The 24,311-nt window shown below is 33.0% G+C and overlaps 3 protein-coding genes across 7 annotated transcripts; 2 read left to right on the forward strand and 1 right to left on the reverse strand.

The window, feature by feature from the left end:
• The first annotated feature begins 158 nt into the window (after window positions 1-158).
• On the forward strand, window positions 159-8,575 carry LOC108489479 (casein kinase 1-like protein HD16). Of its 5 annotated transcripts, none has more exons than XR_008285725.1 (19): window positions 159-907; window positions 1,259-1,372; window positions 1,461-1,534; window positions 1,649-1,718; window positions 1,829-1,884; window positions 1,972-2,043; window positions 2,279-2,373; window positions 2,464-2,530; window positions 2,690-2,819; window positions 2,899-3,117; window positions 3,212-3,354; window positions 3,434-3,608; window positions 5,477-5,567; window positions 5,655-5,812; window positions 5,921-6,109; window positions 7,331-7,399; window positions 7,515-7,578; window positions 8,056-8,147; window positions 8,219-8,575. XR_008285725.1 is itself a non-coding variant. In XM_053030692.1 (18 exons), exons 1-18 carry the CDS (start codon window positions 500-502, stop codon window positions 7,718-7,720), a joined length of 2,223 nt encoding a protein of 740 aa, XP_052886652.1. In that variant the 5' UTR covers window positions 159-499; the 3' UTR covers window positions 7,721-7,953. The 5 variants fall into 5 exon arrangements, 2 of the variants coding, with proteins under 2 accessions (XP_052886652.1, XP_017649573.1); XR_008285726.1 differs by having other exon boundaries at window positions 8,230-8,575; XR_008285724.1 differs by having other exon boundaries at window positions 8,233-8,575.
• Window positions 8,576-12,398: 3,823 nt separating this feature from the next.
• On the forward strand, window positions 12,399-18,955 carry LOC108489518 (NADP-dependent malic enzyme-like). Its single transcript, XM_017794131.2, has 19 exons — window positions 12,399-12,583; window positions 12,914-13,095; window positions 13,863-14,058; window positions 14,137-14,288; window positions 14,379-14,484; window positions 14,589-14,654; window positions 14,856-14,951; window positions 15,056-15,127; window positions 15,208-15,291; window positions 16,841-16,939; window positions 17,069-17,116; window positions 17,197-17,250; window positions 17,351-17,449; window positions 17,575-17,664; window positions 17,788-17,865; window positions 18,006-18,080; window positions 18,171-18,261; window positions 18,354-18,482; window positions 18,613-18,955. Exons 1-19 carry the CDS (start codon window positions 12,548-12,550, stop codon window positions 18,699-18,701), a joined length of 1,842 nt encoding a protein of 613 aa, XP_017649620.1. The 5' UTR covers window positions 12,399-12,547; the 3' UTR covers window positions 18,702-18,955.
• A 595-nt stretch (window positions 18,956-19,550) lies between these two features.
• Window positions 19,551-24,082, reverse strand: LOC108458047 (uncharacterized). Its single transcript, XM_017757290.2, has 10 exons — window positions 23,830-24,082; window positions 23,525-23,592; window positions 23,348-23,425; window positions 22,882-22,994; window positions 22,712-22,777; window positions 22,191-22,292; window positions 21,564-22,092; window positions 20,908-21,113; window positions 20,626-20,789; window positions 19,551-19,866 (listed from the first exon to the last, which is right to left on the reverse strand). Exons 1-10 carry the CDS (start codon window positions 23,946-23,948, stop codon window positions 19,731-19,733), a joined length of 1,581 nt encoding a protein of 526 aa, XP_017612779.1. The 5' UTR covers window positions 23,949-24,082; the 3' UTR covers window positions 19,551-19,730.
• Between the last annotated feature and the right edge of the window lie 229 nt (window positions 24,083-24,311).

Here is a 24,311-nt window from a genome sequence, read left to right on the forward strand (position 1 = left end):
AAAAACCGAGCTGGGTTCAAAATTAATATTGTCATATTATTTTTATTTTCTAGATATATAATTTTTAAAATAAAAGTTAAAAATTCAACAAATTAATAAATATCAGATTTGGAAAAAATTAAAAATAAATTAACTCTAAAAAATTAATTTATCTGGTGTGGTTAAATTAAATTTCAAAAGTAAAAACGTAATCGCTAGAGCTTTTCGTCTTTCGCATCACATAACATAACATAACATCGCATCCATCTCTCATTCGCTTGGACAATTGAGGAAGAGGATTTTTTTATTTTTTTTTTTCAATTTATCTCTTGCAGATCTCCAAAATCCCCAATTCCAAAACCCTAAATTCATCCTTCTTTGTAAGAAATAAACCCCAAATTTTTTGGGGTTCTTTTGGGTTTATCAAAGCCAGGATAGGAATATATTTAGCCGATGATTCTAGAACCTCCATGAATCTTCACCAAGCTGCCTTCTTTAATGGACGTACGTAATCCGTACGATGCCTGAGCTGCGTAGCCGTGCTCGCAGAAATCGGGCCTCCGTTAACCCTGACTTGAGTCCAACCCCGATTGATATTGTTCCCCAACCCGACACCAATAACAAGGTCACCACACGAACTCGCCAGAGGAGAACCGGACAGAGAAGGAAACGAGAGGGCGCGATCGTCGCCGTCGTTGATGATAACGAGCTTAACAACAACGATGACGGACACAATAATATTGTGAGCGGTGCCGGTTTTGAAACAACGCCGTTTGGAAGAAAGGCAGACGAGGATATTAAAAAGCTTAGGGTTTTGAAAGAACAGGTTGCCGAAAAGAAGATGAACGAGTACGATAGTGGCGGCCGTAGCGGCGATAAGGGCCCTGGGGCTGAAGATGACGGAAACACAGCTCCGCTTCCTGAAAAGGTATCTTTTTTCGTTTATCGACTTTAATTTTATTTTGGTAATATTTCTATTTTTGGTTTTCTGGTTTTGTTATCAAGAAATTCTTAGAAAAAAGATAAATGAAGCTTTGATTATTGAGAATCATTGCTTTTGGCTTAATTTTTTTCGTGCATTTTTGGTTTGGGGTTCTTTACACTGTTGAACTGGTTACCATGACAAAAACGTTTTAGAACAATTTGACTTTTGAGGTTGGTCCTAGTTTTAGGCTATATGATGAAATATAAGATAATGTTGAGAATGAAAAGGAAACCCTGTTTAGACAGTCATATTAGTTTGAAAAATGGATCTTATTCTTTGTTTTTGTCGCAACAGGTTTCGGTTGGCGGTTCCCCTATGTATAGAATTGAAAAGAAACTGGGGAAAGGAGGTTTTGGACAAGTTTATGTTGGTCGACGAATTGGAGCTACTGGTCCGGGAGCTCTAGAGGTGCCTAATGATATTATAGAAGATTCCATTCCATGCTTGAAATAGTTCATATCCCAAATGCTCTGAACCTTTTATGTTTGAATTTTAGGTAGCATTAAAATTTGAGCATAGAAGCAGCAAAGGATGTAATTATGGGCCACCATATGAGTGGCAAGTTTACAAGTGAGATTCCTATCATCTCATTAATTTAGTGGCTGTTATAGCATCATAGCCTCGTTAATTAGGGCTGTATGTCATTTGTTATTTTTACCATGGCTTTCAATTGTTTTTGTGCAGTGCACTTGGTGGGAGCCATGGTGTCCCTCGAGTCCATTACAAGGGCCGGCAAGGTGACTACTATGTCATGGTATGTGTTTGCTTTAATGCAATCTCTTAAGTTTTGATACACATAGATATGCATGTGTCTGTGTATCAGGTTTCAGAGTATGATCTGAGTTGTTGAAGTGTTTTTAACAGGTTATGGATATCCTTGGACCTAGCTTATGGGATGTTTGGAATAACAACTCACACACGTAAGTTCCTTGTGAAGTTAAATGGTAGATTTGCTTTATTTATTCACAGATAAACCATTTAATTGCAGTTCATCTTTTCAATTCCAGGATGTCTATCGAAATGGTTGCATGTATTGCCATTGAAGCCATATCAATCTTGGAGAAGATGCACTCCAGAGGGTAATATATTTTTATATTTTGCTTATGATTTTTCTTTTCTTTTTTATTTTAAGATACGGCTAGGGGATTTATGTTGTTAAGAGAATTGGTATGCTTGAATTGATAAATCTTGATTATCAGTCCACTGATTTGAGGGCTCTATATTTAAGATTTGTGTGGCAAGGATAATGGTTCCTCCTATACTAGTGTTTTTTTTAAAAAAAATTATAATCTTGTTGCTTCATATACTTCGTAGATATGTGCATGGGGATGTGAAACCTGAGAATTTCTTGCTTGGTCTTCCCGGAACTCCAGATGAGAAAAAACTTTTTCTTGTTGACCTTGGATTAGGTAAACTGTAATTTTTTTTTTCTTTTAAGATCTATTTCTGTTCAGATCCAAATAGTTTTTGACAGTTCTGTTTCTATTTTGACTTAACAGCTACCAAGTGGCGAGATAGTTCGAGTGGTCAACATGTTGAGTATGATCAACGTCCTGATGTTTTCAGGTAAATTTAAAAAATTGTTAGCCATTTGCTTTGTTTTCTTTTGTTTCCTTTTATGGTGGCATATAAATTGATTTGCTTATCCATACAAGCTTGGAGTTTCATTTTCCTTTTCTATTTTGAGGTTATGAGGAACTGCTATTGATTATTTCTGTATCACAGGGGAACTGTACGATATGCTAGTGTGCATGCTCATCTTGGTAGAACTGGTAGCAGGAGAGATGATCTGGAGTCTCTGGCTTACACACTTATTTTCCTCCTTCGTGGTCGGTTACCATGGCAAGGATATCAGGTTTTCATTTTCGTAATATGAATTTGTGCATGTATGTGCTTATTATCTCTTGCCTTTCTAATGCAAGTGGTTATTTTAGGGTGAAAATAAAGGCTTTCTTGTTTGTAAGAAGAAGATGGCCACTTCTCCTGAAACTTTATGTTGCTTTTGCCCTGCACCTTTCAGACAGTTTGTTGAGTATGTTGTGAATTTGAAGTTTGACGAGGAACCAAATTATGCAAAATATATCTCTCTTTTTGATGGCATTGTTGGTCCAAATCCACATATTAGGCCAATAAATACTGATGGTGCTCAGAAGGTACTTCTTGCATCTGGTTATTTGGTTAACTTGACATTGAGAAGTACATCTCAATTGTTGGAATTTATTCATCACATATATTTTTTTCTTGAAGCTTATATATCAAGTAGGACAAAAGAGAGGACGGTTAACAATGGAAGACGAAGAGGATGAACAGCCAAAGAAAAAGGTTCGAATGGGTATGCCTGCAACTCAATGGATTAGTGTGTATAATGCTCGTAGGCCTATGAAGCAAAGGTATCTTTCTAAATATCATCATCAAGCTTTTCAAATTATTAATAAGAATAGATGTTGATAATTCTATCTCCTGTTGTAGATATCACTATAATGTGGCAGATGTGAGGCTTCCTCAACATATCGAGAAAGGAAATGAAGATGGGTTATTTATAAGTAGTGTGGCTTCTTGTTCTAACCTATGGGCTCTTATTATGGATGCTGGCACTGGCTTCACTGCTCAAGTATATGAACTCTCTCCATACTTTCTTCATAAGGTTGGTTGTGTTCTTTTGATTCAGAGACTTGTCTATTGCAATTCTTGCTATATATATATAATAAAGCTTTTGACTTAGTTCGGTGTCAATCAACAACTTAGTAACACCGACTCAGTGTGAAACATACATAAAAACCAGATAATACAACAAACATATATAAGGTTACATAGGTAACTTAACTTTCTTTAAAAATAGAACTATATCTCTTATCAACCCACTATTCCTATTTTAAATCTTCTGAAAAATATCTACTGTCATTTTAAGTTCTTTTCGATTAATTTTTTTATTCTGATTATCTTTGTTTTACTTTTTTTTTCTGAAAAAGCTTAGTTCTTGCTATATTAAATATTATTTGTATGCTATTTTGATGTTTTCACTTAGAGTGCATTTGTTTGAAGGAATGTAACATTTTCAGGGGTAATGTGAGATTTTGGAATATTATTCCCACGTTTGGATATCAAACATTTCCTTGAGCTGGCAAATCTCACATACCCAATAATGTGAAGATTTTGAAATGATGCAGGGGCTTTTATTTATTTTATAATATTTTATTATTTAGTTTTATTTATTGCATATTAGATATATTATGGATGGCTAGGATTATTATCTTTAGGGTTCAAATCTAGGGCTAGAATAGAACTTTATTGCAAGAAAGCCTAGTAACATTACTTGCAAGAAAGAAAGCCAATATAGATGAGTTGTAGGCTTTACAGCCAATATTATTGTTATTATTATTTTGACTAATAAGAAACTAGAGTTTTTCTATAACCTTAAGTTCTCTAAAGTTCCAACTTCTTTCTTACTCGTTGTTCAGCCCTAATTCTATCAATTATTGCTGGTCCCCCCCCCCCCCTTTTTAAACCACATCATGGAATAGAAGGGTAATCTCAATATCACCTCTTTCATAGGTAATTTCACATTCTGGGCAGAATCAGAAATTTTGGACAAATATTTTCTTTGTTTTTATAAGTTTAGTCAATGTTGTCCTTTTTGCCTAGTTAGGCTAACATCTATGTTTAGTAAGCCCAATACCTGATCACACAATAAATGTCACTCATTCAATGATATCCAGACATCATTTGGACCTCGGAAGAGGATTAGTTAGCATTTTCCGATTAATACCATAAAGATTGATAAAACACCAAAAAAATGAATTTTAGCAAATAAGAAACAAAATTTACTAGTATTTATCAAATGACACATTACATGTTTTAATATAGATATGCATATATATATCAGTCATTTTTGTGAAAATTTTTGTTTCACTTACTTTTTCATGATAAAAGCTACCAAATTCTTTAAACAAACAATTGATAAGCCATATAAATAATTTGGTTCAATGGTTGTTTGATTGAATTCAACTGATAAAATCAAGGTGTAATGAAAATGAATTTCATAAATCATCACAATTTTGTGGAAAAATTGGCTGAAAAATGTTGAAGGAACTAAACTTGTTGAAAAAACAAATTGTACAATAAAGACAATTTAGTAAAATGTTCTTTTAGGTAACCATACGTTCCGTCAACTAAACTCACAAATCTTACATTCTAGCCAAATGAACTAAATAGGATAATGTAACATATCCCGTAATGGGCCAAGTCATTTTGCTTTTCGGTAATTCTATTACCAAAGTGAATCTTACACTCCTTGGACCAAACACTCCTTATTAATATATGTCGAACATAGTTGTGAATAGCTCTTACTCATCTACCAATTTTATTGGTAATGCGCCAAGTCATTTTGCTTTTTGGTAATTCTATTACCAAAGTTAATCTTACACTCCTTGAACCAAACGCCCCTTAGTAATATACGTCAAACATAGTTGTGAATAGCTCTTACTCATCTACTGATTTTATTGCTCAATGAAGGAATGGATTATGGAGCAGTGGGAGAAGAATTACTACATCAGTGCAATTGCAGGAGCTAATAATGGGAGCTCTTTAGTTGTAATGTCTAAAGGTTAGTTTAGCTATCACTATGGTATGTAAAAAGAATTTTCTATTTTTATATTTATTTATCTTATTTCTATTTCTTTATCGAATGTAGGGACCCAGTATTTGCAGCAATCCTACAAAGTTAGTGATTCATTTCCCTTCAAATGGATCAACAAAAAATGGAGGGAGGGTTTTTATGTGACTGCCATGGCGACTGCTGGAAGCAGATGGGCAATTGTTATGTCGCGTGGTGCTCCATTTTCTGACCAGGTTCTTATTGAATTTCTAGGATATCTGTTATCTGTTCAATGGCACACCATTGTTGCGTTAAATGAAAAGCTTACAGCCTTGCTTCATCCTTTTCTGGTGCACTTTCAGGTTGTAGAATTAGATTTTCTATATCCTAGTGAAGGTATTCATCGGAGGTGGGATAGTGGCTATCGCATCACTTCAACCGCTGCAACTTGGGATCAAGCTGCTTTTGTCCTTAGTATTCCAAGAAGAAAACCTGCAGATGAAACTCAAGAAACCCTTCGAACGTCTGCTTTTCCAAGCACACATGTAAAGGTATTGACTTCAACTTTTATCACTAGCTTATTTCATCCTTTCATCGTGAAGGTGTAAATGTTTACATAGGGCTTTTTTCTCCAGGAGAAATGGGCAAAGAATCTCTATATTGCATCAGTTTGCTATGGTCGAACTGTTTCATGAACTGCCTAAGTTTTGTTCAGATTCAGATGCAACTCATTTTGTTCGATCTTGCACTTGTACAATGAGGGACGACTTTACTGCTTCAATTTAAGGAACTAAGCTCTTTAGTCAGATTGATTGATCACAGCATTAGGGAGTTGATGTATGCAAAATTCTACTTTATTGTCACCATGGTGTAGCATCTATTCTAATGCCTGTGCACTGTCATTCAATCAAGTCAAAATCTTTATGGGCTAAGTTAATATCTTTTCTCCCACTAGATATGAATGTTCTTACCTGTATAGTTTTGAAATCATAATTTCTAGGTTGAAGGCAAGTGCACAGGTTAAGTTTAATTGTTGATGGTGTTCGAGGAACATTCAATGATGATTTTATGCTAAACTCTAGATGCTTTGAGGCATTAAATCTGTATACTATGTCTAGCTTTGTTTCTGGTCTAGAAGATCATTATGATATTTTATCCTTTTTCTTCTGGGATGTCTGCTTTGACCCTAAAGAAGAGAATGTTACTTATTTTGTATATTTTGAAGCAACAGTATGTAATTGGTTATCATTATTAATTTCGGGATATAGTTTTTGTTAGTATTCCTGTTTCATAAAAGCTAAACCAGTGCATCTGAAACTGCCTCATCCTTTTGCCTGTCCAATTTCCCAAATTTGTTTGTTAGGCGTTTTCCTCCCATTATTCTTTTCCAAAGCGGAGAGTCCATGCTATTTTGTTTTGACTAGGTGCATGCTAAAGGTTGATATATCTATTTCTGAAAAGTTAATCCGTCTGTTGTGGAATAAGCATTCAAATATTTGAAGTTGTGATATGTCAGTGTACCAATTTTTTTGTTCCATGCTGGCTATTGAATGCCGTTGCGGTTAATTTGATGGTGTAGTCTGCTAATTCCATTTACAATTTAGCTTATAGTTCGATCCATTTACTAGCTTAATGCTGTACTTTGGAGTTTGGATTATAGAATGGTGCTTTGTGGTGTGATTATTTTTCCTAGGCTCCAAAATGTGAGCCTATGAGATGGTTTTGTTGTATTAAGAATAGAGGTCAAAATCTCAAAAGAATAAATACTGCAGAGGCTTTTTTATATGTGGCTAAAAGCTTTTGCAAAGGAACTGCAAGGAGACGGACCAACATTTGATTTGGTAAGGAACTCTCACTAGTTAACTTAATTATAGTTGTGGGACTTATTGTTCTCTTTGCTGTTGGCATATATTGACAGGTCTTTCCATTTGCAATATTTTACCAAACATTTTTCAGGTACAACTTCAAGTACACCTGTCTTTGATTGTTTCAACCGTCTGTTTTTCTTTCTTCCGAAGTGGTAAGCATATCATGCCTTTTTCAGCAATTCATATATTATCTTCAATGGGGAGCAACTGAGAAGATTCGTGGTCATATCTGATTTTGCCTTGTGTGATTGCTGATGTTATATAGAAACACAAACATCCACCAGTTCCTTGTGATATTTGTGGCACTACCGCTGGTTTTACATCTGTGCATTCAATCATTTTTGGCATAAGATACCTAAGCAACTTTTGTAGCACGCTAAAACAATCAATTATATTGGTCTACAAGGTGGAGGTTAAGGGAGTGGAGAGTTTTACGTTGTTCAGGGACTTGTAATATAATGAAGCAATGTTTTGCGCAACTGATTAGTATTCACTTGCCATCCATTCATTTGTGAACCTTTCTGATATAGTGCGGTGTTTGTTTGTCTCTGTAATGGTCTCTGGTAACCTATGTTATTCAGACTTGGATATGGATATGTATCCGACTCTGATAGGTTCAATATCCTCAGGTGTTTGTCCTCCCTGTGTAGATGTATCAGACAGGCATTAAGCAAAATTAAGAGTTGAACAACATCGGTGATTCTGGAAAAAGAAGCCTAAAGTAAGCATATCTTAATGAAGCAGTTTAATTATAGTGGTAAATGATGAATAAGTTGACTAATTGCTTTTAAGTTAATGGCTAGGAGGCTCGGGAATTTGCAACTTTGTGTTGTTGCAGGACGAAGTGGATGCTGAAATTTATTTGTGAAATGAACCATTCCAGTGACGAGTGGTAGAAACATTACGATGATAGATTGATGATGATCATGTATTTTTGGTAGTTTACCAAAGGATAAAAAGCATGTAGTAGGGGTTTGCCGGCTGACCCTAACAATGCTTTGGTGATACCATCTGGTGTGGACTGTAAATTTTGTAATTGAGCCAAGCTATAACAGATACTTGACTGTTGAGTCATTCTGAGGTTGTAACCTAACCATACAGTGTATGAGAATTCATATTTCAGCTTTAGTAATTTTTCTGAAAAATAAACCAACTTACTTCCAGTCTTTGATTTTGTCATTATTTCATCTAATTTACGTATGCACTTTTAAAGCAGGGAGTAGGCATACTGCTAAAATTATAATAGGTATATATTAATATACCTGTTGTACGGCACTTCTACCTGAATCAAGTCTGGATATTTTAATTAATTTTTTAATATCATTAAGGTATTTTTTTCATGTTCAATCCTTTAAAGATTTATGATTAATTTTTTCAACAATCTCGTTCTTTGGAAAGTGTAATGTTATTTATAATAAATTTGGGAGTGGTTGTGTCAAAGGATAGATTAGCTGGGTACGAATTGCATGCACAGCTTTTAACCAATTATCATTAAAAATTCAGTCTAACTAATTTTTTTTTTAAATTTTTTTAGAATTGGATCTGTGATTGAATTGTTCAGTCATTAGTTTGTCGATATGACATTAGTTTGTCGATATGATCAATCCAATTAATTATATCATTGAAAATATAAAAATAATTAGTAAAAGTCCAATTCAATTAGTTTTTTGTTCATTGCAATTGTTCGATATTGGTTAGCGAATTAATAGGTTCAAAATCCCTCTTCGAATTGGTATTCCAGCAGTCAATCTTGTCCATTCAATTAGTTTTTTTTGGTTGTTTCAATTGTTTCGTATTAATTCACGAATTAATTTGATTTTCAATTCGGTCGATCTAGTCAATTTAAACAACTTTAATTTTATCTAATTGTTACTTTAATCAGTTGAATATCCTTATCTAAACTAATATTTTGTTCGATTTTTTAAATCAACTCATCTATCGCATTAATTGGTCTAATGTAATTCAGGCAGGCTATTATTTCTATTTTAACTCTTGAATATATTAAAACCTAAAATATTCGCGGAGGCTTGCTGCCTATTGATGATATTAGTGAATATTATTAGTTGAAACTTGTTACAACGGCCATGTGCATTGTAATCACTAATTAGTCAGCCATTTTAACATTATTTATATGAAAATTTCAAATAAAGTGGGAATACGAAATGGGTTCTTCCTATTGAACGATGAGTATAAAATCCTAAGCTTTCAAATTTGAACACTGAACAATGAAATTCTATCAATTTATTATACTATTTTCGTTACTAGCTTTTGGGAAATATTTCAAAGTCCTCCATGTTCATATTTCAATTTTGGCAAACAAATTAACATTTTTTAGAGGACTAATTGAACATTAAACCATTGATTAATATATTATTTAATTATTGTCATTGATGTCAGAGGTGGATTTAGGGGCTGACAGGGTTCTCGACCCCCTTTAAAATAGAAATTTTATATTTTGACTCTTTAAATTTTTAAAATTTTAAATTAGTAAAAATAAAATTATACTTTAATCTCTTAAAAATAATAAAAATTTAATTTAATCTCTTAAAATTATAAAGATAATAAATAATTTAATTTTGGCTCCCTAATTGATCTGTTTACTATAATGAACTTCAATTACAAAAGTTTTTTAAAAAAAAAAAAGTCAATGAAAAAGAGTATGAATAAGGGTTATACCTGAGGAAGTTCAGGTCAAAGTTATTGAAGGAGACTAGGTCTCTTCCCCCACCAACAACAATTTTATTGGAAATTAAAAGAAACAAATGTCAAAAAGTAATGCTTAAAAATAGCTTCACCAGTTACAACCTCGCGGTTTAAATGGAGTAACATCAACGATACCAGAAGGCCAATGGCGGTGGATTTCAGATTTCTACTTTTATCAAAATTGAATGACAAATGTTTGTTGACGATGTATGACAACTTTTCATTTACTTTGGGAGATAAAAACTAATACGGAGTTATATACATTTAATTTCTGTATATTAAATTAAAAAGTAAATTAATTATTTTTGTTAAAAATTTTATCTGTTCATACTGATGAAATAACAGGATAAATGACATGTGGCAAACCATTTCTATTGTACCTCCTGTAAAGGAATCAGTTTTTAATGGTACAAATAGATGAAATTTTTAATAGAATGACTAATTTTTTTTTTAATCTAACGTAGTGTCTTTTTTAGTAGATGAGACAAAATGTAATTTAACTCCAAATATAAAGATCTCTATTATATTTTTAACTATTTTGAAAATTTTAATTTCTTATGTCATGATTTGGTAATATTTTAAGTCAATAATAATATATATTATGTTAATTGTATATAATAATTGATTTTAAATTTTGTTATTTATTGAAAAAATTTCAAGTATTATTGATAAAATTTTATAGTAATTAATATTTTAGAATTTAAAATTATATAATCATGTAATTAAGATTTATAGTATCAAACATGACATAAAAAATTAAAATATAACTACAGCAAGTAGATGTAATTACTACCTTAAAAGATCAAAATTTTAAAATATTAACAAGTATTATTATAATATTTTTATATCTTTCAATATTTATTTAGATATAATATCTTTTAATAAAACCATTCACTTCCATAAAAGCATTTTTATTGAAAAAATCAATATTAAAATAAAAAAATATTTAAAAGATTACTCATATTTTTTCAATTACTTTCATTTTGAAGTAATCACATACTAATTTTGTAACCATCAAAATAACTTTTTATCTCTTATATTTTACTACTTTTTATTGTTTTTTCATTTGTAATAAAAAATCTAAGATCTAAATGGCATGGTATAAAATGGTATTGTGACGTGGAAATTAAGTCATGACAAAGGGTTTCTTCTTAAAAAAAAAAATAGCAATCAAATTAATGAATCAATAAATTTATTTTTCCTTATATTGTAATCTTGAAAGGAAAGCGAGTGAATACTATAAAATCATGTAGCCTTGTCTTCAAAGTAATATAAATCATTTTATTCAATTCCCAAATAAATTCGATAAAAGGAGGTTTAATGTGTATATTTCATTTTTTATTAATAATTATTAGTTAAATAATTTTATATTATTTTCATTAATTAATTTCTTATTTTTCTCACTAGTTATTAGTTATTAGTGACAAAATCAAAGCTGTTACTCAATTATGTTTTTTTAAATATCCTACTTTATTGATAATTATTTGAATGGAGAAAAATTTTAAAAATAAAAAGAATAATTATTTGATACATTTGTATTAAGATTTTCTAACAAAATTAAAATTGTCGCATATCCTTAATTGATATTTAAAATATAAATAAATAAGTAAAATGAGGATTTTTAAATTCCACCATCATAATAACAAATAATAATAAATAAATAAAATTTTGAATTAAGAAAACTATACTCGAATATATCAAATAAAATTTTAAAAATATTTGAACCGTGTTTGTAAAATTAAAATATTTCACCGACAATGTATTAAAATTTAACTCTTTAAAAAATAGTCACAATTAATATTGCAATTAGAAATTTTTTATTATCAAACATTAATTATATTAAATATTTTAATTAATTAAAGTTAAAGATATATATTTAAAATTTACTTTATTAAAAATTTTATAATCTATATTTAAATTTTTAAAAATAAAAATTAATGAAATTTAAAATGTGAGAAATTTAGTGAAAAAATGTTTAATTGTTTTTAAAATCTGCCAAATCAGTTGGTTGAAGTATTAGTTTGGATTAATTAACTCACAAACTGGTATAAGCAGGTTGAACCAACAATTAAATTTATTTTTATCTTTAATTTTTATTTTAATAATTTATTTAATTAAATAAAATAAATTAATTGGATCGGGAATCAGTAATTGCAGTAGTTAAACCATATATCCTGTTCAAGAAACTTTTAATTTTAAGGAATGTTTTAATTATAAATAAAAACACTTTTTTTAAAAAATATAATTAAAAAAAAAACACCCAATAGCAAGCATCGCAATGACGATTTTTCTATCCGTAGAAACAGGAGACCAAAGAAAAACAGCGGAAAAATTCCACTTTCTCTCTTTTAGGAAAAAAAAAAACGCGGAAAACAGCCGCCCACAGACCACTGAGTCAGCTCGTTTCCACGTTCTCTCATGCCTAACACCATGCTTTCTTTCAAACATTTGCTGGTATTATCATAATATTTGTCTCATTAAATTCCTTTATTTATTATATCATTATTATTCCCACTTTTCAAGTTTTGTTTTTGAACTTGACAAATCTTTATTTTATATATAGAAAAAGAAATCTAACTAAAATTGTCCAAAGGATCTTCCTTTTCAAACACCCATTTCTACCTGGCCTGCAGTCACCCACCTTGTACGATTCTCTGGGGCATTGAAATTTTGATTTTTCTGCCCTTTTACTTCACCTATAAAAAGGGGTTGGCTTTTGTTTTCTCAAACACAAAGCCTAAAGGTTGTTTCTTCAGCTCTGTTCATTTTTTCTTTGTTTCACAGAGACCGGTGTTGGGTGGAGAAGAAAGAAAATCTTGGTGTTTATTATTGCTGAGAAAGATGATGAACGGTTGTAATTTAGTGGATAACGATTCAGCTGTTGCTGGTGGTGTTGAGGATATGTATGGTGAGGATATTGCCACCATGGGTCAGCCTGTTACCCCTTGGACCGTCTCTGTTGCTAGGTGATGCTCTATGTTTTATAATATAATATTCAGTTTGAATTACTTGTTATAATTTGTTGTTCAATGTTCATACATTAATTATAGATCTAAAGAAATCTAAATGTTGTTCATCTGAATACTAAATAGTTGAAAGATCATAGCTTTATCGATCTTTGCAGATAATGACAAAAGTTAAATCTTCTACTATATTTCTCATTATTGTTATATTTTCTACAGGATTGCAAATTGCATCATACAATTTGGGAGCTTAATAAAATTTTCATAAATTTTTGGATTTTAATGAGAGTTCTTTAAAAAATTTTGGGGTTCTAATTAAAATTTTTGTAAGATCAATGAGAATTTTCAAAAATTTTGGGGTTTAATTAAATTTTCTAAAAATTTCAAGAGAAAAATAAAAAAATTTCAGAATTTTCTTTTGGAGGGGGGAAGGCGGCCTAGGCCACCATAATGGTCCGCCTCTGGCATCGTATATGACGTATAGAACAATATATCTGTCATTGTGGTTTGCTGTTATTGCATCTAATTTTGTTGCAATAAATTCAATGTTGGTATATATACATATATGATGTGTTTGGTTTTAATGTTGTAAGACTTAGTACTTGCAAACTAAGCAAAGTGATTGCTTGTAACATAAATAGAAAAGCTAATTTTATTTGTGCCATTTTATACCGGCTATACCATATACAAGCTTCTCCACTGCTTTGAAGTTTCATATTGCAATTGGTAATCTTTCAACTCATCTTAGATCTTTCTGAATGTTGTTGCAGTGGATATACCTTAATGCGAGACCCACGTCACAACAAAGGTGTCGCCTTCACTGAGAGAGAGAGAGATGCTCACTACCTACGTGGTCTTCTTCCGCCAATTGTTCTCAGTCAAGAGCTTCAAGAGAAGAGGATTATGCATATGCTTCGCCAATATAAAGTTCCTTTGCAACGATACATGGCTATGATGGATCTTCAGGTACTTGTTGATGCCTTGCATATGCTGTTTTTAGCATGTTTTTCGTTTCTAACTGATGTTCTATTTTCCATTTTCCAGGAGAGGAATGAACGACTTTTCTACAAGCTTCTCATCGATAATGTGGAGGAACTGCTCCCGGTTGTTTACACTCCAACGGTTGGCGAGGCTTGCCAAAAGTATGGGAGCATTTTCAGGCGCCCTCAGGGTCTTTACATCAGTTTGAAAGAGAAGTATGTGTTTGATTATGTTCTTTGTATGTATTCCTTTTATGTTTTGCTGTTGAACTTGCATAACAATGACTAAGCATCACATTCTATCAGGGGGAAGATTCTTGAAGTATTGAAAAACTGGCCCGAGAGAAGCGTCCAAGTTATCGTTGTCACCGATGGTGAGAGAATTTTGGGACTTGGAGATCTTGGTTGCCAGGTAATTCGATATTTGTATGGGCACTGTTAGTTGAAACTGTGACCATATCTCCCTGTCTGTCTAGTAGATCAACTTAACAAACTTCAACATTATGCTTGTTTCAGGGGATGGGTATACCTGTAGGAAAACTTTCTCTGTACACAGCTCTCGGAGGAGTCCGTCCTTCTGCGGTAAGCATTACTAAAACCACCTCGTTTCGTGATTGCTTTTCTTTGTTTCTTTTCTCGTTCTCCCCCAACAGATGAGTTTGTAATTAAAACGGGGTCACGGTAAATGCCATAGTGGTCTCTTAATCGCATATATGGTGTTGGTTCAAGTTTCTATACGGTTCGTCTTTCTGTAGCTTAACCAAATAGGATGATTTCCTGCAGTGCTTGCCTATTACTATTGATGTCGGGACAAACAACGAGAAGTTGTTAAACGACGAGTTTTACATCGGCCTCAGGCAAAGGAGGGCAACTGGACAGGTTTGGTCTTTGCTTCTATATATTTATATCCAGTCATACATAACATTTTTATGCCATAAATGTATTTATATATCTGAAATACTTATTGGATTTCCATGGTGTAGGAATATGCTGAACTTCTTCATGAGTTTATGTCCGCAGTTAAGCAGAATTATGGGGAGAAAGTCCTAATACAGGTAATTATCGGTTCACACTCGTTTAGCCATTTACTTCTGGACTTTTACATCCTCAATTCTCTGAATAAGTACTGTTTCAGTTTGAAGATTTTGCAAACCACAATGCATTCGAGCTGTTGGCAAGATACAGTTCTAGTCATCTCGTTTTCAACGACGACATACAGGTAATATTCTCTAACTAGATTCTCCTCTTCTTTCTGATGTTAAAATTATAAAAGGTTTAAATGAAAACTTTTTATTTTAAAAGGGACGGTCCCTACCAGCCCCCTAATTCCACCACTAACTAAGACCTCTATATAGCTTGAGGCGAAAAAAAAAAAAAGGCGCTAATCCGAGTAAACCGAGGCACAACCATATAAATATAAATATATATGTAAAATGTATATAAAAACATATAATTAATAAGTATTAATTAATTAGTAAAAGAAATAATTTTAATATAGTTGAATTTATAAATTCAAAACATTGTTGTATAGTTTAAGTTTAATAATTATTAGGATAGTAATTACACTCTCTTGTAATTTTAAAGAATTGTACTTCTTTAGGCGTGTTTAGCTGACAAAGTGTAATTACAACGTAATTTTTATATCATGTTTGGTAGTACAAGTTATAATTATATAGTTATATAATTAATATTTACAATATGGTGCAAGAAAACCCTTTTTTATTTGCATAGTTAGCATCAATTTTATAATATTTGAGTTCAAATCTCTAAAGAGTGTATAACTTGAATTATAAAAATTTATATAAACTTAATTTTGAAAAAATTTATGTTAGGTTAAATTCCTTTTATAATATGCAAATTTAGTCAAAAATAATATAAATTTTATAATATATAATATTTATAAAAAAATTATAAATTGTCCAAAACTTTCATAACATTTTTTTATAAATAATATAATTTTTCCGTAACTTTAGAAAATTATTTTTTTATGAATAAGTACATTATTTTCATATATATACCATGAACACATAAATAAGTTATGTTCATATTTAGCCATAATTTATTTATAAATAAATATATTATAGCACTTTTATAACATATAAAATAAACTTTCTAGCCATAACTTCAGAAATTTTTATGGTTTAAATGATATATTTTTGTTATAACTTTATAAAATACACATTATTTTTATAATATATACATTATAGACTTTATAATATAAGAATTTTTTTCCATAACCATCTCAACACTCTTACATGCTCATGTTTATAATATAATTTTTATGACTTGTAAAAATATTTTTTAAAATTTAAATTTGAGTGTAATTAGCTGTGTAATAACTCTAATTCTCATTCTCTCCTTAATTAAATTGCACTATTAAAATGGTTATCCAAACATGTCTTTTTTTTTTTTTTATGTAATCACGTGCAATTACATCTTATATCTTAAAATAGAACACCATAAGAACGAAATTAAATATATCGTCAGAAACTAGCTCTAAATTTCCTAAAAATGAATAAACGGAAGAATGGAACAGCTCTTTAGTGAGGCGTGCTTTTTTTGCGCCTGGCTTTGCAACAAAGGCGCCCAAAAAGCGCAATAGGCGCTCGCCTGATTGAAGTCACGTCACCTTGAGGTGGCTGAGGCGGTAATGGCCATTTCCGCTGCGCCTTAGCACCTAGGCGCTCGCTTTAACATCAGTGCTTCTTTCTTCCCTTAATGGCGGTAACCTTTTGGTTTCTTATTTGGAAACACTTCCATAATGGCAGGGTACCGCATCTGTGGTGCTGGCTGGGCTTCTTGCAGCCCTGAAATTACTCGGTGGAACTCTCGCTGACCATAGGTTTTTGTTCCTTGGTGCCGGAGAGGTAAGGCTCGATTAACACATTTCCAATAAGGAAACTGAACTTTTCTAGACAATACTTGTTACTATAAAGAGATAAAACCTATTATACATGCTGATAGTCTTAAAAGTGTTTCTTTTCGGGTGTTGATAGGCTGGAACCGGTATAGCTGAGCTCATTGCTCTTGAGATGTCAAAGCAGGTAAGAGTTTGCTTTATTTTTCTTATGACAAGGATTCGTTTTCTCGGGTTTATGCCTAAACACGTACTGTTTCTTGACAGACTGGAAATCCAATCGAAGAGAACCGCAAGAAGATTTGGCTTGTAGACTCAAAGGTACTGCGAATCTCGTCTAAAAAACGCTTAGATCTTCTTTCAAAATTGGCTTATTTGTGTCTACCATTTCTCACTGTGATGAATCTGAACCGTATGGCAGGGGTTGATTGTCGACTCTCGTAAGCATTCACTTCAACACTTCAAGAAACCTTGGGCTCATGAGCATGAACCTGTCAGCAAACTCGTAGATGCTGTCAAGGTGAGCAACTTTATCTTAAATTAGTCACGATTCAAGAAAGAACAGTTTCATATGCATACATATATATATGCATGCATACATGTATATATATATATTTCCCTCTCACGTTGCTCTTGATTAATCAGGCAATCAAACCAACGGTCTTGATCGGGACATCTGGGGTCGGAAAACAATTTACAAGGGAGGTTGTTGAGGCTATGGCATCCATCAATGAGGTTCTTTATCTCATTCTTCCTTTCTTTCTAACTATATATCTATGTACAACATGTATGTGTGCATGCATGTCACCATTATCTCAACCGAAGAGTTTTGTACTAACCCCAACGGTTGACTTGCAGAAACCTCTTATTATGGCTCTATCTAACCCTACCTCGCAAGCTGAATGTACAGGAGAAGAAGCATATACATGGAGTGAGGTATATGACAACAGTTTTCTTCTACATCCTTCAAGCTCGGATACTTTATATCATGATATAGTTCGGAAGTTTTTACCGATTGCAGGTAAAATTAGTCTTAAAAGAAACTTGTTCTTACCATTTTCTTTTTCAATCATCAGGGTCGTGCAATCTTTGCCAGTGGAAGCCCATTTGACCCCTTTGAATACGATGGCAAAGTCTTTGTTCCCGGCCAGGTACTATCATCGGTCCCTCAAGCATTTTTGAAGTTCGAAATGTAGTTCCTAAAACTAACCGTAACATCTTCGTGTTCAATGTAAATTTAGGCAAACAATGCTTACATTTTCCCTGGTTTCGGTTTGGGAGTGATAATGTCTGGTGCAATTCGTGTACATGAAGATATGCTTTTGGCAGCCTGTAAGTGCAGCAAGCCACCTTATATAGTTTTACCATTGGTTATCTTTCTGGTCAAACAAATGGACTTAAACCAGTTTTCTTATTCGTGGCAGCGGAAGCTTTGGCAGCACAAGTGACAGGGGAACACTTCAAAAAGGGACTAATTTACCCACCATTCTCCGATATCAGAAAGATTTCAGCCAACATTGCTGCTAAGGTTGCTGCCAAGGCATATGAACTCGGTAAGTCCCTAACCATATCCATTTCTGTTAACATGTTCGGGCATGGTACCAAGATTTGATCCTCCAAAATATATATCTCTGTCAGACATATGCTCGTTTCTGATACTTATGTTGTTGGAACGTGTAACAGGGCTGGCATCTCACCTTCCTCAGCCCGAAGATCTGGTTAAATATGCGGAGAACTGCATGTACAGCCCTGTCTATAGAACCTACCGTTGATAGTCAAATATTTTTTATTGTTGGTCTAATAAACTCCTCTCCAGTTTCCCACACCTTAGCCTCTTCTCAATCAGATTTTTTGTTTATTTTCTTTGTTGTTTATCTGTCTGGTTTTTTCATTTTTTTTCCTTGTAATTTGGGGTTCATTGCATAGTTATGGGTAGGATCTATTGATTTTATTTTATTTTCCCTTTCCATGGAAACTGTTGTGAGATACTGTTATCAATATATGAAATGAAGCACGGCATTATTCAGTCTTCCGGTGACCGCCAAACCATTCATTTTTCTTAAGATGGTATTTGTTTACTTATAATTATGTATTTTATTATTAATATAATTTTAAAATTAATGTAATTCCTTTTGTAAAAAATAGTTTTAATAAGAATATAATACAAATACTCACTTATGAAATATCATTGTGTGAGTGAAAGTACGTAAAAAATATATATTTATTAAAAGTTCACGTGACAGGAAACTTTGGTCTAAGCTCAAGTCTCATTGCGTAAATTATTATTGATTTAATAAATAATATTTTTAGAAAAACATTCTCACGATAATATAACGTCCTTAGTTAAAAACATTGTTTTTCTTTATCTGGGTTCTGTGTTCAACTCAATAAGGAGTTTAAAGAGTAGTATAGATAACCATTTTTATTTTAAAAAAGCACTAGTAACAGTAAGAGTAATTTTATTTTATATTTTAAAAGGTCATTTACTTTTATACCATTTCTAATATAGTACCTGTCTTTTTTTATAAATTTGACTTATTTTTCCTTTTATCACACTTGAGTTGTGATTTTAATATAGCATAGAAGATATATTGGCAAGAGTTTACACAGAACGCCACAAATTGTAGCATGAAACCTGATGTCTGATGTTTTATTTAGCAAGGCAAGGCTACATTCCATACAAAATACTGCTCCCAGGTTATATACTATATACAAAAGTAACACAATATAAGCTCTTACGGTCTATAAAGTTGCAAAGTAGTTAGAGAAAAGTTTAAGATATACTCAAGAACATACGGATTCTATCGCGTTTCATCCTTAACTTGACAACTCCTTATACCCCAAAACGATTTAGGCTTCAACTTTTCATTTGTTGCAGTGAAAAGCCACCCCATTTGGACGTCACATGATGCGCAGTTTATGATTGTCCATGCATACCTGTGTATCACAGCACTTTAGTTAATATTGGTTTAAATAGATTTGTCGATTGGGGAGAGAGTTGGTTTTGGGTCTAGTCAATTCAAAATTTAAAATTTTCAGGTCAATTTGGTTTGAGCCAATTTTGGGATCAAGTCATTCGAGTTTGATGCTCTATTCAGGTCAAGTTATTGTGGTTTTGGCTCACTTTCAAGTTTGGGATTTTTGGATTTGGATCATTCGGGTTTGAGGCTCGGGCCATTATGAGTTTAGGCTATGATCATTTCGAGTTTAGGTTATTTCAAGTTCTCAGGTTGTTGACCTTTTATGGCCTCCCTCCTACAAAGTTCCAACAGATATTACATGCACCAATACAAGTTTGTTGTGATGGAGTAAATACTCACTTGCTAAATGTACACTAGAAAATATAAACTAGAAATGATACAATGAAAATCATGAATGCCAGATCTGAATCAATCACTCTGCTCTTGGCAACTATACCAATATGGCAAATTTCTAGCCCTATCGTCTTTGGTTACTAACTGAAGCTATTGTAAGGGATTGTTTTTCCAGCTAGAATCTAAATAAAAGTTGATTATCCCATAAGGATACATCACCGCTCTTGTTAATAGAACATTGAAAATCTCAACCTTCATATTAAACCCCAAGGCAAATATGATAATCCAATATGTCATGAAAAGGTGTCAACTATCCATGGTATTTAGCTTAAACGTGATTGGCTTCATGCTAGTCCTTGAGAAAGAGAGTTGAAGAACATACCCAGGAAACCAGCTGTACTCTTTATGTGGTCGGCCTCTGGTAGCTAAGCCCTTCGCTTTTCGGAAAGTCATTACCTCGTGAACATAGCCGTATGAGTTAACATAAGCACCCATAGGACCATCAGTAGACATCACCAACATATCACTGCGCCTGGCAATTACAGTCTGAAGGGGAAAAAAACTGGTAAAGACATAGAACATAGGAATGCATGCCATGCTTTAAGGACAGGAGGGAGCATGCAACCATTTGATGAGGGTATTCACACACAATAGAAAGTAGTACCTTACAGATCTTGCATCGAACACGATCAAGCCTTTCAAGTAACTCAATTTCCTGGCGCAGTCTATATGAAACACCATCAATTTCCAGAAGCTCCTGCCTTGTAGGGTCAGAGACGGGGATTTTACTTGCAATATAAAAAGATAAAAGATCAGGCTTCTTCACAAAACCATCCATGCTTGGGGTCCCGACTATTTGTTTCCACATATCTGCAAAATTAGCATATCAAACATTTAAGTTTTAACATCATTCAGACATAACAGCAAGACAAAAGGAAACAACAAACTAAGCAACCTATTACCAAATATGAAGAGAATTTTTGCTAAATAATGCCATAGTATGTTTGTGTATATAAGTTATTTTTATTATTTTTTCCAATGCAAGCACACAAAGTACAATAGAGAGGCAATACTCCCAACAAATGACCAAAATGAGTTGCCTTAAATTAAATTCTAAAATCTGCCATGTGTCAAAAATCACATGTAATTACTTCAGCAAAAATTCTCTGTAAGAGAGTTGAAACTTATACTAAATACCAGACAAGAAAAAAATTTATATTCTCATGAATTACTAACATAGCAAAATCTTTAAAGTATACAAAGTGAATGAGGATGTGGCAAAAGAGCATAGGAAAACAACCAAAATCAAATAAGAGATACCTGCTGCCTTTTGAGCAAGACAAAATGAGTCATACATACGATACACCCAAATGGGCGCGAATGCTCTTGACAATGTACTTGAAAGATGAGACCTTGGTTCTGCCACTTTTCGAGCCATGGACTTGGTCCCAATTCCCAAGTCAGTATTTCTAACCTGTTTCTCATGGCCAGAAGGTGAAGAACCTAAGAAGGTAGAGTCAGTGCCACATGGACTTCCTGATTGGCTGTCTGACTCAGATAATTTATTGTCGTCAGCACTACTTGTCGACTCATCCATCCTATCAGAATCATAGCAGGCACCGATTGCAGATTGATGAATTCTCCGCTCTGTTTGAGTAAGTTCATTCTCAAAGCTTTCCTCTGAATTTGCTTCTGAATCATTTTCATCATTTCTCCCTCCATGTGATAAAGCATTTAAAGATAAGATCTGTTGGCCTCGCCGATTATTTAACGGTACCAATTTTGCATATGCATCTCGAGGGGTTCTAAATGGTATATCTTCCTCAATAATCTGTATCTCTCCAAAAGGCTTAAAAGAATGAAAATTTACAGCAAATCAGCATTCTACTGCACAAGCACTGACAATAAAGATATTTGAGAATATTTTCAAAAAAATTGCTTTCTTACTGCTCCTTCTGCATCAATCCAACAGCGTCTCAAACAAAACCGCTGTTGGCCACGAGTAACCACATTAATAGAACCATCCTCCACTGGACGATATTGCCGAATCTGCAAATGAAGATTAAAAAACTTAAAATATTACAAAACAACTGCAGTCAAGCTTAAAATCATTATGAAATGAGAGTGGAAATTACAAGGTACTCATAAGAGTAGGTACAACACATACACACACATAATCTGACCACAATTTTCTCAGGTCCAGAATTGGCAATAACTTTTTCCCACACCTACTTATTTCCACCTATACCTAAACAAGTTCACTGTTCAAATCATGAATAACCTTTTTGGCTTTTTCTTTGTGTATGTCTCTGGTGTGTGGGAAAACGGGGTGGTTTCCTCAAACATTTAACAACTCTTTACACAATGCTATAAGTCGTTAGCCATAAAATGTCATAAAATTGTAAAATACAAGTTAAAGGCCTATCAACTAGAAAATATAAACAAACAACAGCTTTCAGCATGCATACCTCTGCGGTTGTCCCTACTTTTGCTAGCCTTAATGGTCCATCATTAGAGTCTCTGTAAACACGGACCTGGACAAGGTTCAAATCTTGTTTCATTGTACAAGAATAAAAGATAAAAAGAAAGAAATCACATATGCAGAAAATTAATATGGAGAACATATGAGTTCACCTACCACACCCATGGTGTAAGGAGCATCAGCCTGGGTCATTGCTCTGTTAACAGCAGCTACAAAGTTCGGTTCAATAACTCTAAGTGGAAGTGTGGCCTCTGGGAACAGGACTACCCCTGGTAAATATTATAAAGAAAGGGTTTAAATTCTTTAATATGTTAATACAAATATGAAGATGAAAACATCCAGAGACTAATATGAAACCACATGATTCAAAAACTGACCATCAAAGACTGGTAAATAAATCAGACTTGTGTACAACGTTTCTGAAGCCACTCTAACAAGTGGCATACAAGTCAAAAGCTCAATAAATAAGTTAAACATCTAATGCTCCCAAAGTTCTTTGATTTTACTAACAAACAATAACACACAAACTATGATGAATCAATACCCTCCAGAACCAAAATTTATGAACATGTACAATCACAAACTCTGAAACAAAAAATGCATTGCATATGAGTATAAATACCTTCAAGATAGAACAAAGGAAGGTTCAAAACAGCACCGCCGTCCCAAAAAGCAGATCTGTGTCGCGTATCATCAACCTCTGCCATACGAGTTTGATAAAGTAAATCTCAAACTGTACAGATAAGATAAGACTAACCAAAAAACTTAATGCTGATAAGTATAGATTATATAAAATTACCGCCGAGATATGAATGTAAGGAAGTCAACTGGGTATTGAAAGTAAAGTCATCAGGTGAAACAACGCCACTGCAATATAGAACAACGAAGTTACAAACCATTAATAAACCGCAGCAATCGGATGAATAAATTATTGATTTCAACTACCGCTTTTCAACACTGAATGCTTGAAATTTTAAATAAAAAAGAACCAAAAAGAAAAAGAAATCAAAACGCCAACAACAATAATCCTAAATTTAACGATGAAAAGAAACCGAATCAGAATGTGGAAAAGAAAGGAAATTGTAAAATGATTAGGGTAATTACGAGGCATCGCGATCATCGTCGGAGGATTCGAGAAGACTTTCGACTTCTTCGATCTGTAACTCTTCGTTGTCGAGCTCCAGAATCTGTTGGATCTGTCGCCTCTCAACTTCGTCTTCCATTTTCTTCTTTGGAGTGTTCCAGTTTTTTCTTTCCCTTTAGGGTTATGTTCCGAAATGAAAGATATAGGAATTATGGCTGTTTTATTTTGCCCCGCGCCATTTGGCAAAACTAAGTTCTTGCGTTTTATGAACGGAGTTCCATTTATCACTTAAACAAATTAGGAAAATAATCCCAAAAGTCACTCAACTATTAGGAAATTTACATTTTAATCATTCAATTTCAAAATATTATAAATTGATCCCTGATCTACTTGAGAGTTTTAAAGTTTTAGGGATCTTTCTTCATAGTTGTATTTTAGCCATCGTCCCACTTCCTACTCCAAAAAAAAATACACATCAAACCAAAGCTTTTTTCTTCCTCTT

The sequence above is a fragment of the Gossypium arboreum genome, chromosome 7, assembly GCF_025698485.1.
Source record: "Gossypium arboreum isolate Shixiya-1 chromosome 7, ASM2569848v2, whole genome shotgun sequence".
Lineage (NCBI taxonomy): Eukaryota > Viridiplantae > Streptophyta > Magnoliopsida > Malvales > Malvaceae > Gossypium > Gossypium arboreum.

Bases quoted from the DNA above. Each gene is read 5' to 3' on its own strand.
- LOC108489518 (XM_017794131.2), top strand. From the start codon at position 12,548: ATGCCTAACACCATGCTTTCTTTCAAACATTTGCTG. The intron at 14,952-15,055 runs GTTTGGTCTTTG...TCCATGGTGTAG, and splicing joins AAAGGAGGGCAACTGGACAG to GAATATGCTGAACTTCTTCA. The intron at 15,292-16,840 runs GTAATATTCTCT...CCATAATGGCAG, and splicing joins TTTTCAACGACGACATACAG to GGTACCGCATCTGTGGTGCT.
- LOC108489479 (XM_053030692.1), top strand. From the start codon at position 500: ATGCCTGAGCTGCGTAGCCGTGCTCGCAGAAATCGGGCCTCCGTTAAC. The intron at 3,609-5,476 runs GTTGGTTGTGTT...TGCTCAATGAAG, and splicing joins CTCCATACTTTCTTCATAAG to GAATGGATTATGGAGCAGTG. The intron at 7,400-7,514 runs GTAAGGAACTCT...AACATTTTTCAG, and splicing joins ACGGACCAACATTTGATTTG to GTACAACTTCAAGTACACCT.
- LOC108458047 (XM_017757290.2), bottom strand. From the start codon at position 23,948: ATGGAAGACGAAGTTGAGAGGCGACAGATCCAACAGATTCTGGAGCTC. The intron at 22,995-23,347 runs GTATTTATACTC...AATATTTACCAG, and splicing joins TCCTTTGTTCTATCTTGAAG to GGGTAGTCCTGTTCCCAGAG. The intron at 20,790-20,907 runs GTACTACTTTCT...TTTCCCCTTCAG, and splicing joins TTCGATGCAAGATCTGTAAG to ACTGTAATTGCCAGGCGCAG.